The 17,562-nt window shown below is 41.9% G+C and overlaps 1 protein-coding gene, 1 long non-coding RNA gene and 1 pseudogene across 7 annotated transcripts in view; 1 reads left to right on the top strand and 2 right to left on the bottom strand.

Moving 5' to 3' along the window:
* ATP8B1 (ATPase phospholipid transporting 8B1) overlaps positions 1-17,562 on the top strand; it is a 107,954-nt gene that overhangs the window by 84,271 nt on the left and 6,121 nt on the right. The window contains exons 16-23 of the mRNA XM_016129160.2: positions 5,242-5,430; positions 6,221-6,333; positions 7,896-8,060; positions 8,785-8,896; positions 9,423-9,498; positions 11,692-11,824; positions 12,230-12,518; positions 16,447-16,670. Of these exons, the coding sequence (XP_015984646.2) occupies positions 5,242-5,430; positions 6,221-6,333; positions 7,896-8,060; positions 8,785-8,896; positions 9,423-9,498; positions 11,692-11,824; positions 12,230-12,518; positions 16,447-16,670 (1,301 nt within the window). The remainder of the gene's footprint in view (positions 1-5,241; positions 5,431-6,220; positions 6,334-7,895; positions 8,061-8,784; positions 8,897-9,422; positions 9,499-11,691; positions 11,825-12,229; positions 12,519-16,446; positions 16,671-17,562) is intronic.
* Positions 672-783, bottom strand: LOC118610083 (annotated as a pseudogene).
* LOC107502185 overlaps positions 8,093-17,562 on the bottom strand; it is a 29,140-nt gene continuing 19,670 nt past the window's right edge. The window contains exons 5-6 of one of the 6 annotated variants that reach the window (XR_004953745.1): positions 14,270-17,397; positions 8,093-9,120 (exon numbers count right to left, since the gene is read on the bottom strand). This is a non-coding gene — a long non-coding RNA (uncharacterized LOC107502185). Of the gene's footprint in view, positions 9,121-9,408; positions 10,282-11,126; positions 17,398-17,562 lie in introns of those variants that run through there. The other 5 variants (XR_004953746.1, XR_004953747.1, XR_004953744.1 and 2 more) reach the window with 5 other exon arrangements.

Below are 17,562 nucleotides of genomic sequence, written 5' to 3'. Positions count from 1 at the left end.
TTTTTTAGTTTACAGGTAACTTGTGCTTGGGACTCACATGGACATAGAGGATAGTGTGCAGGATAAGTTCGTCTCGCCTTCACTCAAGCAATGAATACTTTTTTGAGTATCTGCCACCAGATGGTAGATGGGGTAGCAAAACATGAAACAAGGCCCTGGCCTCCGAAAGTTTACGTCTTCTTCACAGCTATAGCTGCAGTTGTGTTCATCGCTTGGTAAATCTTATCACTGAAAGAAATGGTTGACTCTTGAATGATAACAGAAGAATCAAAATCTTCCCACTGTATTATTACTTAACATTTATTAAGAGCATAGAGTCAGAATTTATCTGGATCTTGAGTGGACGTTAAACTTGAACAGTCTTTTCTAAAAGATAATTTCAGAGATTAACTTTCATTTTCTAGATTCAGATTACGTTTAGGGTTTGAAATAATAACAGCCAAAGCCAAGGCCTCCTGAAGGTACCTTATTCAACTGAAGGAGAATGATTAATGTGCATTTTCATGGGAACAAGTGAAGGTGACTTGGGAGAATTCTTTTTTTTTTAATTAATTTTTTTTTAGGTGAGGCGACCATTGGTTGACCTCACAGGTTGCAAGGACCTTGTGATTTTACAATCCCTTATTTCTATTCATTCATTCATTCATTCATTCATTCATTCATTCATTTTATGTCTACAGTGCCTGGTCTTCCTAGGTGGTCTCCCATCCAAGTACTAACCAGGCCCAACCCTGCTTAGCTTCCTAATCTGACAGGATCGTTCAGGGTAGCATGGCCGTAGACAATTAACTTATATTTTTTATGGTGACATTGGTTAATGATATCCAATAAGTTTCAGCTGTACACATCAACAGTAAGGCATATATATATATATATATATATATATATATATATACACACACACATATATTTTCACACTGTTTACAGAATTCTATATGTTGCTTGTGCCAGCTCTGTTATAGCAAATTTGTCCAGTGTTAATGAAAGCTAGTCATTTTCTCACATGCATACATAATGATAAATTATATAGATAGACATGTACATTATAGAAAGCAAAAGGAACCTTTTGGGCATGTCCATAATTAAGTGTGGTCTGCCTGTCCATTCTCCACTTTTCATCAACACGGCAAAGGTCCCTCTCTGTTTCTAATCCCGAGGGTTCCTATGCAGCACCTGTTAAACTCCGGAGAAGGAATATGCGTAAAAGAGAAGTGTCGAAGCTGTATGTGATGTCTTTCAGCAGGTTTCAAAGGAACCCATTCTCCAGAGATGAATCTAATAGTGCAGTAAAGTGAGGTAACAGCAGAACTCAAATTGGGTGGAGTCCTGGGAGGGCCCATCAGCAGGCAACGTGGGGAAGATGGAAGGGGCAACACCGGGTCACCGATGGCCGAAGCGGAGGCCGACGTCCGTCTGGCCAGCCAAGCACGTTTCACTCGTGCCATAAAAAGCAACTTGGTTCTCTTAAGATTATTGAGTCATTGGGGAAATGATTCTAAATTTTTTTCAAGCGTGTGGTGGTGTTCAGAGCTAACTTAGGCAAATGTGCATGACTCTTACGATTTCTATTTTCTTTTTCCCCCGCTGAGATATTATAGAAAGAGCCCCAAACTGTGTGTTGGGTGCAGATGGGCCACCCCTATGGGGGTTCCTGTCCTAACACACAGTATAGACCAAAGCCTCTGTCTGAGCAGTAGCTTCCTCCGTTTACAGGAAGAAGGTTGGAGTTCAGAGTCTCTTCCCACCTAACATTGTGCAGCTCTTGGTTCCACTGTCTGCTGGGGCAGAGTCTACCAGCCCGGGGAACCCTCTCTCGTGCAGTATGCGGCAGGCGCATGCGAGGCAAAAGCCCCAGCCCCTGAGAATGGAGACAAGTTGGATTTCCAAGTGCGGGAGGTTAAAAGAGTAATTAGTTTGGCTTTGATACATAAGGTACCTGGAAAGCTTCCCTTGCAAGGGACCGTTGGGACCACTCCTCCAAATTTCACAGATAAGGAGATGCAGACCCAGAAAGCACAAGGAGCCGCCAGGCCACATGCAGCAGGTTCGAGCTCATTCTAGCTGAGTCCTCCTCGCATTCTGCCATGCTGGCGCACTCTGGTCTTCCGCTCTCGTTTTCCCTCTTTTATAAGAATAACAGAGACTGGTTAGCCTTTTATTATGCATAACATCAACGGGAGCGTGGAGGACACTCTGGTCATATATGGTGCCCAAACATCTGACTAGTTAGTCAAACAGGCAGTTTATGCGGCCCGGGTGTTGAGTACACGTGGGGCATGATGGGGGCGAAGCGTGAAGAGGCGTGTTGGTTTTCTATTGCTCTGTTACACGATACCACAACTCAGTGGCTGAAAACACCCATGCGTTAGCTCACGGTTCTTTAGATGAGAAATCTGGCCATGGCACCGCTGGGTTCGCCGCTCAAAACCTCATTAAGATCAAGGTCAGGCTCTGTTCTCTACTGGGGCTCAGCCTCCTCTTCCGAGCTGTGTGCAACGGCCAGTTGCTCTAGTCGTTGAGAATGGAGACGAGTTGGATTTTCAGATGTAGGAGGTTAAAAGAGGTGTGGCTATGGCAGAATTCCATCCCCTGTGGTTGTAGGACTGAGGTCTCCGTTTCCTTGCTGGTTGTCAGCTGGGTCTGCTCTCCGCTCCTGGAGGCCTCCCTCCCTCCCTGCCACATGGCTCCCTCCATCTTCAAAGCCAGCAGTGGAGAACCTTCTTTCCATCAAACCCCTTTCATGCTTCATCTCTCTCCCTAGGAAGAGTCCTGTCTCTTTTAATGAGTAACCTGATTAGATTGGGAAAACCCCGGGGAAATCTTGAGATCAGCTGATCTGGATCTTAATTAGACCCGCAAAATCCCTTTCTGGCAGTATCTAGGTTAGTATTTGCTTGATTAACTGGAAGGCATGTGTACACCGGAACTTGGGGCAGGGGGGACCTCGGGGCCATCTTACACTCTTGCCTCCCACAGAGGCCATGCGAGAACAGAGTATGAAAGAATTGGAGGCCATTTCTCTCCCTGAAGGTCTTTAAGTTGGGATGCACCGTGATTACAGGGCTATGTTTTAGGAGTTGGAGCAGGGAGACACGGGAGGCTGCTGCAGAAGCCCAGGGCCCGGATTATGAGGAGATGAGAACGCCTTGAATGTGGGGTCATTCCGCAGATGACTGAGGGGAAGGAACTGTCCGAAAGCTAACTTGTTTCAAAGCTGGTGACTAGGAGTCTGGGGATGCTGTTATCACCCAGAGGGAGCTACAGAATCGGTCTGATGACATGAGATTTGTAGTTGGAACATGTTTTTTATTTCTATCAGAAAAGATGTTCTCTCTGGTTGCCTCTAACTGTGTAGAAACGGTTTCAGGATCATTTCTTAGTCCAGGTTTCTCCCTACAAACAGGAGGTTGAAGCTCGAGCCAGGCTCCCGAAGCTTCACCGTCTCTATTGGTCTGCGATTCTGTGGTTCCATTAGTAGAACGAAATGGAAGGATTTTCTTTTAATGATAAAAATATCAGTGTTTGCTCCAGATATGATTGTCTTACTCATGGGAACTTTACCAGCTTTCATCTCTTTGTTTCTTTTGGAAATAAGTTTGCCGGCAGTGTGATGCAATATACCTTTCTCATGTGCCAGCTAATCTGGGCGAAGGCGGGGCTGTGTGTGCTGTGTTCTCACTGCTGCTTGTTCAGCTCCGGTTAAATATTTTGCCCTCTGGCGTGCATGTATGTTTGTAAAATGGCTGGAAATAATTTGTAACTTCTGCTGTGCGGCTTCCTGGGTGAACAAATAGAGAAAGAGACAACCTAAAAATATCACCTTTAATTACTAATTGGGAAGTGATTTATACTGGCTTAATCAGAGTGACCCACCTGTAAAGGTATGTGGAGGAAGGAGGGCGGGAAGAGGTCTACCTACAGTGTTCACTGTGGAGCATCCTCCCCTTCCACATGGACCGATGGTGGAAAATGCTATCCGTCTATCCATGGTCTGCATCCCGGTCAAACAATGGTGTGAACCTAAAGGCCTTTTTCTGTAAAATTCATCTGACCATAGAAACACTTTTTTTTCCTGCTTGCAGCAGAAGAACTAGAGGAGAAAAACAGAAAATCTTGGATAGGCAGGGTATTTTTTTTTTTTTTTAACTCTTCACTGGAGGGCAACATGTGTGCAGAGACGAGCACATAGCTTAGCGAATTTCTACAAACCGAATACGACTCCCTTGTCATGAGTACTGTATTTTTAAAAGCAGAACACTGTCAATTCCCGAGAAGTCCCCTCTGTGTTCCCTTCCAGTCCTTGCCCCTCGAAGTGTAACTACTGCCCTGACTTTGAACAGCACGGGTCAGCTTTGTCTGTTTTGGGTTCTGTATTAATAGAATCATGTATAGGTATGTCTGGCTTTCTTTCACTCGACATGGTGACATATGTTTCAATGGTCAAAATGTAGTTGTGACTAGAAGGCAGGTTTTCATTATTTAACTTTTAAGAACATCAAGATATTGAACAGATTGACCAATTGTGAGTTGTTGATTTTTTTTTTTTTAAATATGAAACTATAGCTCAGGTAAAGTAAGCACACTCTTGTAGAGGGAAGATAAACCGGTACAACCCTTTTGGGAAACAAATGGTCAAAAATGATCCATATTCTCTAGCTCAGTATTTTCACGACTAGGAAGGTATTTTTAGAACATAAAGTCAGAAAAACCTTTGTGCACACAAAATGGATGTTAAGTGTTATTTTTAAGAGCAAAAAACTCGGAGAGAAACTAACTACCTGTAATAGTAAAATGGTGACATGCTTACTTCATTAAAATAATGTTTGCGAAAAAATCTTAAAGCTCTGGCAACATGCTCGCATCTAATAGTCAAGTAATCAGGATGCTGTAGATTCAGTATGATAGACGCTACTACCATAGTTTATGGCATAAACCTAGAACTAGGCTTTTTGAAAACGACTGGAAGGAAATATACCATAATGTCAGCAGTGCTGTTTTTTCTCTGAATGGTAGGATTATGGGAATATTTTTCTTATTCTTGGCCATTTTTTTTTAACTTCGAGTTTATGTTACTGTTTATAATTAGAAATAAAACTTCAGGGTTTCAAAAGCGTTCGTGCCGGCATGCTTGTTTCCTTGGGACAGGAGTGGGCTCTATAGTGGCTCGCTTCTCACGTGGACTCGTCGTGGTGAGCCCTGCGTTTGATGTCACAGTTTGTCTGATTTTGTCCCCTTTGTTAGGTCAGCTCAGCTACCAGGCGGCCTCTCCCGACGAAGGTGCTCTGGTCAACGCCGCCAGGAACTTCGGCTTTGCCTTCCTAGCCAGGACCCAGAACACCATCACCATCAGTGAGATGGGCGCCGAGAGGACCTACAATGTCCTCGCCATTTTAGACTTCAACAGCGACCGGAAGCGAATGTCTATAATCGGTAGGCCTCCCTCAAGAGTATACCTGTGAGTCGGTCATTAGAAGTGACCCGTCACACATTGGCTTTAGTGACACCTGGATACAGCGGTCAGTGAATGAACTACTTGGCTCCTGAAAGATTTCTGCTGACTTACTGAAACTAGTGTTTTTTCCCCTTCATTCTGCCCGATGTCCATTACCCAAAGAAACATTTGCAGTGTATCCAAATCTTGTAAACGTTGACATTCTTCAATGATATGAGCTGTCAGCTGCTGAATCTGGGGTGGCAGATGCAATGAGCTCAAAGCAGCAGCTGGGCTGTGTCTTTCCTTTGTGAGCTGCGCCAACTTAAAATCTAGTTCGCTGTGAAGCATATGCTACAGTTAAATGACTACACAGATCAAAAAATCCAAGACGACGCTCACAAGGAGCCATGTTATGGTCTGAGCATTAAAGGCGGTTAGTGTGACAAGTCTGTGGGTAAGAGAGTCCTGTTGGTTGGCAGGACTAAGGCTCTGTGGAAGAAATGAACTAGCCCAGGGAGTCGGTAGGTGTTTGATGAAAGAATAAATAAGGAGCAGAAAAGTGAATGACTGAAAGAATCTTTTCATATTTATTTCACAGTTGCATTCTGTAGAGGTAATGGCTTACCCACTTTGTTGAGAGCAACATTTTCTTAGGCGCATTGATGATTTTAAACCAATGGTGAATTATTAGCACAGTAACACTTCAAGTTCACTTAATCAATGTAGTTTTCTGTTAAGAAATCAAACCTAATTTTATTATTTGCTTTTTCTTTCCCTTGCCACTAGTAAGAACCCCAGAAGGCAATATCAGGCTTTACTGCAAAGGGGCTGACACTGTGATTTATGAGCGGTTACACCGAATGAATCCTACGAAACAAGAGACGCAGGATGCCCTGGATGTAAGTCTCACTTTCACTCTTTACGCTACAAATTCCAAACTTACTTTCCGGAGTGAAAGCTGGATGTCAGCTGTTGATTCTTTCTTTGTCTTGTAATTGAGAGCACCGAGGTAGGAATACGGCAGGCTGGTTCCTGTTCTGCCCCTGCTGGTGACTTCTTAGGAAGTGACCATGGTGCCCTTTCCTAGTATCCAGGTTGGCAGACTCTGTAGGACTGGCCCAGAGGAATGACTGGTCTCTCTTCCAGTGACCTTGAGCAAACTACATAACCATACTGAGCTGTAGGCTTAATATCTGTCGTGGACCCCAAGGACTCCACCAGCCTCCTAGTGTCTAGCAAAGGAAAGAAAGCATTCACATGATGGGACATGACAGCACTGTGTGTTGGATAATTGAATTCCGATACTTTCTTTAGTGAATCAGTTTGGTCTTTGTTCCTTCCAACTTGTGTTCTAAGAGGACTGCGTATTTAGTCTGGCGATATTGCGATTATTCGGAATGCTTCTGGAAATTTATTCTGTAGTACTGCCTACCAATCCTCATGTTGTTTTCGTTCTATATGATGATGGCGATGAAGTGTGAAGGATATGTATAACACCTGGCATCCCAGTTCTGCCTCTTTATTTTGTATCCTTGGGGGAGATGGTTGTCTCAGATGAGTTATTAATTGCTTTTGTGAAAAAGGAAGAGGATAATTCCTACCATGGAGAGGCGTTGCAATGGAAAGCATCCTGCAGTACCCAGCACTTAGTGAGTGCTTAATAAAGGGTAGTTTCTTCCCTTTAAGTGTCTGGTCAAGTTTTGGGGCCAGCCAAAGGTCCTTCAGAAAGAAGCCTGATGAATATGTTGTTTATTAAGCGGGGTCACATTTTAAGATTAGATACATTGTTGGAGCAGTTATGATGCATAATTTCCCATGAGGATAGGAACAGTGCCAATTTAATCAATCAAATGCGGAGCCTTCCAAAGAATCTTTGAAGGCAAACACTCAGTTGGGTGAACCAGTTCCGCCATTTTAGCTAGACAAGATGTGACTGTGAAGTAATGAAACGTTTTTACTGGTTCATATTTAAACTATTTAAAATAGCTTAAGTCTGTTCACCACGATTAAATTTTCCAGACACTCTTTTTCATGAAACTGTTTCATCTCAGTGTTAAAATGTTTTGTTTAACAGTGGCTCATGTATTTAAGAATTAGTTTACATCATTAACACTCCCAAGGGAGCTCCCTGTGTCTGTTATTTTCTTGGTCATTCAGGGGAAAAAAAAAAAAAAAAAACTTGTCTTCACTCTAGTTACTTGATTCAGAAGAAAGGCATATCTCTCTTTTTAATTAATTTGGGAACTAGAAATGCAGTCCCCAGATCCTGAAGATACTCAGAAAAACAATAGCATTTGCTTAATCTTCTCTAGAAAATGTATTTGTATGGCATCCATCATTTCTCATGGCCTCTTTAAAAATTCTCTTATTGTATTACTTCAAGTAAGATTTCAAACTTGATCTTGAATTACACAAAATTAATTATTCTTTGGGTGGATGGATTGTCTTTTAAATGACACAGGTCTTTGCAAGTGAAACTCTTAGAACCCTGTGCCTTTGCTACAAGGAAATTGAAGAAAAAGAATTTGAACAATGGAATAAAAAGTTTATGGCAGCCAGTGTGGCCTCAACCGACCGAGACGAAGCCCTGGATAAAGTATATGAGGAGATTGAAAAAGATTTAATTGTGAGTTTTAACCTTCATTTCACTGATATCCGAAACAGAATTCAAAATTTTATTAACTTTTATTACATTTCGATCTCATGCTTGAAAGATAATTCTATCTTCAGCATTTGGAGTTGGTATAAGGGAACTAGGTTGCTTGAATTTCTTTTGTTCGGCAAGCAAAACAAGTCGCCACTATGTGAAACAAAAGGCAGCAAACATTAAAAGAGGTCCTATTCTGATTCTGTTATTTCTATATCATTTATTAAAATTATGATTATCATACAATAACAAGCCAGCATCTACATGGTACATTGCGAAAACTACTGAAATGATATACATTTTGTAAAATTTTGAAGAAGGACAATAAACTATTTGTAAATGAAATTTTTCAGAATTTAATACTCACTGCACCTAGAGTTTAATGGGAAATGTTCAACAAGAAATACTTTTAGCAAGAATCAGCTTATGTCCAATAAAAGTGTATTTTTAATATACTTGATTTTGTACTTATATTTTGTCTTGGTAAATTACTTCAAGAAAAAAGGTTTTGGCTGCTTTGGTTTGCGGTGTGAAGCGCGACGAGCTTTTCCGTCGGCGCTGGCCATCGGCCCCAGTAGAGCACCAACTGGGGCATAGAATTAGCCGCCTTTTTTTCTGCAGATTGGCAGTCTGCAATAACAGAATATTTTTGGCTTATTTGCTCATTCTTTTTTCTTCTTCTTCTTTTTAATGTGCATTCCAGCTTTTAGGAGCTACAGCTATTGAAGACAAGCTACAGGATGGAGTCCCAGAAACCATCTCAAAACTGGCAAAAGCTGACATTAAGATCTGGGTGCTTACCGGAGACAAAAAGGGTAATTCATTGTTGTTTGGCGTTGACATTACTCCACTGGTGTCCCACGGGAGACCAGATACTTTCTCTTGCTGTAACGTCAGTGGATTCCACACACTGATAAGCTACAGGGAGCACAGCCCTGAGCATAAACGAATACCAAGGGGCGACGACAGAAAAGGGGGGAAGATCTCCAGTAGGAGCCTCACATGAAGGCTGATGGAAACGAACAAATTTTTTTTCCTTCTGTAACATAATTAAAATCACATTAACTGAATGTGTTTAGTAAATGTTTTCTTAACATATATTAAATAACCAGTTGATGTACTTGATAACACAGCACATTTTATTATTGAAAACACCTCAAACCAGATTTCGACTTACACTTTTTATTACAAAGGAATTTTTTTCTCTATGTGATTTCTGTACATTGCTATATTAAAAAAAAAAAAAGCCAGCATATTTAATTCAGCCTGGCTATTTCATTAATTGAAAAAAATCATCATTACTAAAGTCAATTATTAAATTCACTTTTTTTTCTGTTGTAGAAACTGCTGAAAATATAGGATTTGCTTGTGAACTTCTGACAGAAGACACCACCATCTGCTATGGGGAGGATATAAAGTAAGTACAGGGCTCGCAGGATGGGAATACGGAACGCCTCACTTTTATAAAGGCGACTAGGGGCGGCAGACACAGCGGACCAGGAGAAACGGAAGCTAGAGTGTCACTTCAGACAGTTTCCTCACGTTTAAGCGAAGCAAGAGAATGGGAAGCTCTACATCATCATGGCTGTAGCATGGCCTCACATGGCAGGGAAACTAGGGGCTTTATCTGCCCTTTCAAGGGCGTTTTTCTCCGTTCCTTAGAAGTCCCCAGCGCTTGTCTGCTGATAAAGAGAAGTGAGCCTGCGACACCACTAAAATTAATACAAATTGTATTCTTGCATTGTCTTTTCTAGGGATTTTACCTTTTGAAAGGAAAACAGAAAAACCCACAATTTATGCCTGAAAAGAAATGTTTGGGTGGGTTACATCGATAGTCTGGTCTTGATTTTCAGGCCTGAATTTCCATGCTTAGCTTACGGTGAAACACGAGTTAGCCCTAAATCAGAGTTGCAGCAGACCTGGAAATATATAGGGAGAAAGCCCTGTCGTGTATAAGCTAGAAACGTGCTGCACACGGTTACCAGGATGTGTTTGCCACTGGCTTGGCAGATACTTTCATCTCTCAAGATTTCTTAATGATGCGTCGTCCCTCAGGCTGTCACAAGGCCAAATTAAGCTGTTAACATATACATTTGCCTCCTCTGGTGAGATGATGAGGGAGCTGATGCTTGTTATTAGTCTTCTTTCTAATGATGATGATAGAGCTTTGGGGAGCCCTTCCAGTATATTAGGCACTCTGCTAAATTAGACAAACAAAATCAGTAGTAGCCAGAGTCTTCATCCCATTTTCCCCAACAACTTGCTATAGGGAAATCGCATCATCTCTGTCAGACTGGAATTCCTTACTTGTAACATGAAGAGATTGGATATTTACAGTCCCTTCCACTCCAAAATCCCATGACTCATTTTTCTACCACGTGAATGTGTTATATGTGCTCTTCTCAATAATGTGTTGATATAAAGCACTGAGCATTTCTCAAAGGCAGACATAACTTTATGTGGAAATAAGCTTCTTTTTTGCTAAACAATAGCCTATAGTGCAGTGGGGTTCACCCCAGTGCATTCTAATTCAGATTAAGATGGCCTGCCTTCCGTTGCTTGTGAACACATTTTCAATTGTACCTTCTTTTAGCTGTTTTGGCAAATAATGAAACAACAAGAATGCGATGTCCCCATGGTGGAGGAATTAAGGCTTAGTGAGATTACATGTCGCCCATTAAAAAATGGGCAAAGGACGTGAATGGCCATTTCTCCAAAAAGAGGATACAGCATTGGCCAACGAGCATATGAAACAATGCTCAATATCACTAATCATTAGGGAAGCACAAATTAAAACCACAGTAAGATATCACCTCACATCCATTAGGATGGCTACTCTCAAAAAATCAGATATAACTAACTGGGGCAAGGACGTGGAGCCATTGCGACTTCTGTGCACTGCTGGTGGGAGGTGACATGGTGTAGCCGCTACGGAAAACAGTGTGGTGGTTCCTCAGAAAAATTAAAAATAAAGTTGTCATATGATCCAGCAATCCCACTTTTGGGTATGATCCCAAAGAATGGAAAGCAGGGACTCGAAGAGAATATTTGCACACCCATGTTTATAGCAGCACTATTCCCAACAGCCAAAGGTAGAAGCAAGCCAAATGCCCATCAGTGGATGAATGAATCAACAAAATATGTCTTATCCATACAATGGAATACTGTTCACCCTTAAAAGAGAAGGGGATTCTGTTACATGCTACAACATGAATATACCTTGGGGACATTATGCTAAGTGAAATAAGCCAGTCACAAAACACAAGTACTGTATGATGCCACGTATATAGGTTATCTAGAGTGATCACATTCACAGGAAGAAAAATTGGAGGGAGCAGTGGGTCTCAGAGGCTGGGCATGGGGCAAATAAGGAGTTACTTAATGGGTACAGAGTTTCCATTTTGAAGGCGGCAAAGTTCTGGAGATTGGTTATAAAACAGTGTGAATATACTTAATACTACCAAACTGTACAGTTCGAAATAGTTAAGACGAAAATTTTTATGTTGCGTTTTCATTACAATTGAAAAAAGATTATATGTCAAAATTACCTCCCAGTCCAGGCCCTGTTCATGGTCTTGCTCTTTAAACATTTCAATTCCTTTTCCCCCAGTGCTCTTCTTAACACGAGGATGGAAAACCAGAGGAACAGAGGTGGAGTCTATGCAAAATTTGTACCCCCGGTGCAGGAATCCTTTTTTCCATCCAGTGGGAACCGCGCCTTAATCATCACCGGTTCTTGGCTGGTACGTAACATGAACGTACATGTATGTGCCTTTGTGTCTCAAACTAAAGCAGTTCATTATGGACCAATTTTAGATGGCTTTTCATGTGAACTGCCAACCTAAAAACCATCTAGCCCATAAATGAAAGTGCGGTTTCCCACGTTTTAAGACTTAACGTTATATGAAAGAAATTATGCCAAAGTGGTAACAGTGGTTATACACCTGCTTTATCAGTTAGTGGCTACTTAAATTTTCTTCTTTGTACTTTGTATTTTCTAAATTTTGACAGTATGTTTTATAATGAGAGCAATATAATCAACAATATAATCCGAGAATTAGCCTTCACATTGTCAAAATCTTGGGAACGGTACTCTCGATGCAAAAAAACTAAAATGGCTGCGATCCTTTCCCTCTCTGATGTCACAGAATGAAATCCTTCTAGAGAAAAAGACCAAGACAAGTAAGATTCTGAAGCTGAAGTTCCCAAGGACAGAAGAAGAAAGACGAATTCGGACGCAAAGCAAAAGGAGGCTGGAAGCTAAGAAAGAACAGCGGCAGAAGAACTTCGTTGACCTCGCCTGCGAGTGCAGCGCCGTGATCTGCTGCCGAGTCACGCCCAAGCAGAAGGCGATGGTGGTGGACCTGGTGAAGAGGTACAAGAAAGCCATCACGCTGGCGATCGGGGACGGGGCCAACGACGTGAACATGATCAAAAGTGAGTCTTGCGCACGCAGCCAACGCAATCTGAACTGCTAGAGATATGGCGGGCACGTTTCCGAGGGTAGTTTTTCAGATTTCATTACCTAGGTTTTCATGATGCAGACATTTAAGAACGGCACCCTACCATGTTGAGTACGCCTGGGACCCTGCCCTCAAAAAGTGTACAGTCCGCCCCAGTAGGAGAGCAGGCATGACAGCGCCACTTGGAGAATGTCAAGTAGAAGACGAGTTCCACATGAATAAATTTTTCCGTGTTTTCTCCTTTTAAAAATTCATAGGTTTTTTTTCTCTTTCTGCTTCTCCTCCCATATTTCTTTAGTGAGTTTTGTTAAAAATTCTGCCGAGCTTGGTATACATTATTGAACCCTCTTCTGGTAATTGTTTTGAGGATATTATTCTCCCTCCCCTAAGCATCTTTTTCTGGGGCTTTTTTCTTGCCTTTGGTAAATCTTTTAGAACTTCGCCATCAGAAGATCTGGGGTGAGCTCAAAATAACACATTTGGCATTGAAGCAAAGCTCCAACGCAATCTCAGAGCATCCTCCTGACCTCCCTAGAAAACTGCCAATGGTCCTTTTGCTGGTTGGAGGACCCTAGGTCCCCACAAATTAAAAAATGTAGTCCCATCATGCAGAAATACAATTGTACCAGTATTAAAGCATGTGGAATCAATCTTATCAACACATCTGAATCCTGGTTCTTTTTTTCTCCCTATATAAGGAAAATCTTGTAATGAAAATGCCCCAACTAGGAAGACCTGAATATTTGTCCTTATCCTACTGTTAATATGCTGTGTTGCCTTGGGCTTGTTATGCTTATCCGAAAACAAGAAAATTATCTCCGATGTCACCTATAGCTTTGTGATAAGATGAACTATTATGTGACTACACATGTATATGCATGTCCTGTTGTGCTGGGTGGCTTAATGCATTATGTATAGCTAGAGTTTTAATTCAGCCTATTTTGTAATTCATGCATCTGTCTTTCTTTCCTTAGAGTCTCTCCTCCTCCTCCTCCTTGATACATACTAAGAATATTCCAACTTTATCTTCCTCAACAGAAGGCAGCTGTGCGATGTACGTCTTCTTGCTTCTTTTATCGTGTGTCTGTCACTACTGCCGGTTTAGTTCCTCTCCACTGTTTTCAGGTGCTCCTCCTACCATGCAAATGGCATTTCTTGCTCTGAATTAGATCTTTTTCTTTCCTCTGTAGGCAGCTCTAGTTTATTCTCCAGTATTTACCCTTAAAATAACTAGCTGTGCCAAAAGGGCAAGGAACTCAGATGTTATTTTTATTCAGCTATAATGTAGACTTCCAGATGTCTGGGGAATGGACGTCACCTTGCAGATCTACCATCCGATTATATGACAGACTTCACATATGTTTTTGTTCCTTTGATGTTACCAATTGATAGTGAAAAGGATCACAAAGTCAACACAGATAACCTTACGAAGACTTGTTTTTCCTAAGCTGTCTTTAAGAATTTCATTAAGTTCTGTTGTTTGGTAGCTGGTTATATATAGGTTCTATATAACCTATGGAGCATCCATTTGGGACAAAAAACACACACACACACACACACACAAAGAAGTCTAAAGTCAGTCGCTTTAAGTATTGTTAGTGCTTTTTTGTACTTTGTAAAAACTGTCATTTCTTTCAACGGCATCAAGAACACTATGCAGAGGGGAAAAAAATAGTTGTTTATAAAGAAGTAGAGTGAAATTTAAGTGTCAAAAAACAGTCTCACCGTTTGCTAACATGTCATTGTCAGCAGTGCAGTCTAACACAAGTGGAGGGAATTGCAGCCCAACCATTTTTGCCCCTGACGAGGATCCAAGGACTCTCGGAGGCTGCCGTCTCCGTCTTTTGTGCCTAAAGATGTCTGCCGGGTGGTGGGTGTGGTTTTTCTTGGTCTAAGACCCTGAGGATGAACAAGCAGCGTTAGAGGGGTGAGACAGAGGCAGGAAGGCTTGAGGAAATGATCAGATTGTTAAGGAATTACGAAGGAGCCTACCAGGGAGGCATCTGAAACCACATTTGGAACTTCAGGAAAATCTAGGTGCCTATATTTAGATTTTAAGGAAAATAAACAGTGTGGCCTTACGAAGTACATCTGTTCGGTTGCCTTGAATCACCCTGTGAATCATTTCACATACAGGGTCTGCTCAGCAGAAGAGCTGGACTGGATGCCAGGGCCTGCGGCCTCCGTCCCTCTTCCTCGGCTCCAACAGAACCTCAGCATTTCCTTCTGCTGCTTGTTCAGGAAAAGGAGGCCATGCTTTGGCAGGAAAGAGCAGTCTGGCAATCACGACTGGTCATAAGAACTACTTACATGTTTTGAGAGAGGCCATAAATACTGAATGAGATTAAATTTATTCCATTATTTAGAATTACAAAGTGTCATTGCAAACTTAGGTTTGGACAAGTCGCTACATTTTGAATTTGCCAAACCGTGTGTTTTGCAAATGGAGCAGGATTTTTGGAGCTTCTCTTCAGTTGGCAACTCTGCTGAGTTGGCAGTCACGGCTCGGGGTCTGAGTAATAGGGGGTGTTCTACAAACACATGTTCTCTAAATGTCACTTCCTTCTTCACTTTCATGGCTTCTAAGACCTAGATAAAATCTGTCATTCTCTAAGTTGAATCTGTGACTTGATGACTATTGGAAGGACGAATGAAATCATCACTTTCATTTTTAATCATTCTGGAAAGCTTCCTCCATGCAAAACAACAACGACGACAACAACAACGTGTCCTAAGGTCATGGAAGACCATGAATAAGCCTTTGAAAGTTTAATAGTATCTTAGTTAAAACTCTTTCGATTATGTGTGTCGGAGAACAACTAAAGCTAGCTTAAGAAAAAAAAAATTATTTTAAAAGATACAAAGATGTCTCATGCTGCCCAAGAAGCCAGGCCTTAGAAGACGCTGGAACCCGGCAGGACCTAGCGCTTCAACAGGAACCCAGTGGCTGCCTCTCTCTCCCTCTAGATTACTTCCTCTGCCCTTCAGATCCCCTCAGAAAGAAATGCGTCCATCCCCCACCTCAAGAATTTATGTGTTAAAAGTTTCAGACATAAGCACGCCCAAGTCCTAATTCCAAATGCCAAGAGACTGATGGCCCAGTGTGGGTTTTCTGTCAGAGACAGGACAGGAAACAGACTCCTTGAGGTACTTTAAGCAGGAAGTGATAATATAAGGGAGTGAGTAGTCATAAAAGTTCTAGATGGACTGAAGAAGCAGGTTCTAGGCTGAGTGTCTAACATCTGGGTCACTCACTAGAGGAGATTCTAGCTTTGAGGATCCTCTGAAGAGCCTTTCACTTGAGAAGCCTTTGCAATTGCCTGTCAACATCTGGCAGCTGGAGAATGGCATGTGTTTGCTGAAATGCCAAAGAGGGAGGTGATGGTGGGCTTCAACTCACCTCTGCTTCCGAGTATCAAGTGGGTTGAAACTATGAGACTCAATTCACAAAGAGAACCTCGCTGCAAGGGCACTACAAGGTTTTTATTTGCATTCCCACCTCTCTAATTAGAGTAAGGTGAAATGAAGTTTACGTATCTGCCCATGGCTGACAGCTGTGGCCAGAGAAGAGAGCCGTACTGGTACACACGGGTGCCTGGAGCTCATCCTGTGGGTGGGAAGGATGGCTTATGAGCTGGGTGGAGGATCCAAACGGAATTCCCCACCCACCTGAGATCTTTTCACAAATATTTATGGAGGCCCAACCGCTTGCTGTGTTCAGCAACTGTGACCTCTGACTTCTGAGTTCAGAAGCTGGGGTGGGGGGTGCCGCGGAGCAAGAGGTTTCATATTGATCGTCCCATGAATGTTTTTTGTTCTGCTGTGAAAACACTTTTATCATCTCAATGTTTTGCCTTAAAATAGGCTTATCATTCACAGTATCTTCTCCCTCTGTCCCACAGCTGCCCACATTGGTGTTGGAATAAGTGGACAAGAAGGCATGCAAGCTGTCATGTCGAGTGACTATTCCTTTGCTCAGTTCCGATACCTGCAGAGACTGCTGTTGGTGCACGGCCGGTGGTCTTATATAAGGATGTGCAAGTTCCTACGCTACTTCTTTTATAAAAACTTTGCATTTACTCTGGTTCATTTCTGGTACTCCTTCTTCAATGGGTACTCTGCACAGGTAATATATGATCATCATCATCATCATCATCATCATTTATTTGATTTGCAGTTTTGGTGTTCCATCTCCTAATAGCTGAGGCCTAGATTAAGATTATGGATTATTGTTCTAAAATGTTTCTGCTGCTTTAAAAATATTTTTTGCCTTTAAAAAGGTAGAGTTTGTTCCTGGTCTGTTGGCTTTTGTGTCTTTGCCTTCATCTTATATATTTTTTTTTCTAAGTTACCTTGCCATTAAGAATAGTGATAACAAATTGTTCAACTTCGAATGTATAAAATTATATTGTGACCAAGGCTAAAGGCATTATACAAACTGTAGAAGATCATAGATTACCATGTCCTCATTAGTTTGGGGTTTCGTGCCTTTACATTTTTGCAGAAACAGGAGTGGTGGACACACGTACTATGTTAAAATAGTGATACGACACAAAAAATACCATTAGTAAAAAATGAGCCCAAGTCAGCACCTGTGGTTGTCCGAACCCCTTTGATGCGATGCCACAGACCAGTGGCATCAGAGGAGCCTCAGAGATGGGCTGCGAGGAACCCTCAGTAGGGTCGGGGCCTTCTTCCTGTTTCCCCGCAGGACTGCTGGTGCTGAAGAAGCCCATGTCCTCCATCCCGCCCCGAGGATGGGTGTGTGCACAGCCTCACTTACCTCCTTCAGAAGCATATCTATCTATTGCATTCGGTCGAATTCCGTTTCACAAAATGTTTGAATGGAAATGCTGGAAGTTGAAAGATAAATGAAAATTCAGTGGTGCTTAATGGGCTTTTAAACTAGTTTTATGTATTCAAATTCATTAATTAAGGCACCTAAAAAGGATGAACACTGACTCGATTTCCAGCTTTATTCAAATAGAAGGCTCCTTTTCATAAACTTTTGGGGGCAC

This window comes from Rousettus aegyptiacus, unplaced genomic scaffold, assembly GCF_014176215.1.
Source record: "Rousettus aegyptiacus isolate mRouAeg1 unplaced genomic scaffold, mRouAeg1.p scaffold_m13_p_12, whole genome shotgun sequence".
NCBI classification, from domain to species: domain Eukaryota; kingdom Metazoa; phylum Chordata; class Mammalia; order Chiroptera; family Pteropodidae; genus Rousettus; species Rousettus aegyptiacus.
The sequence above is the reverse complement of the archived record's forward strand: the minus strand, read 5'-3'. Positions and strand labels throughout refer to the sequence as shown.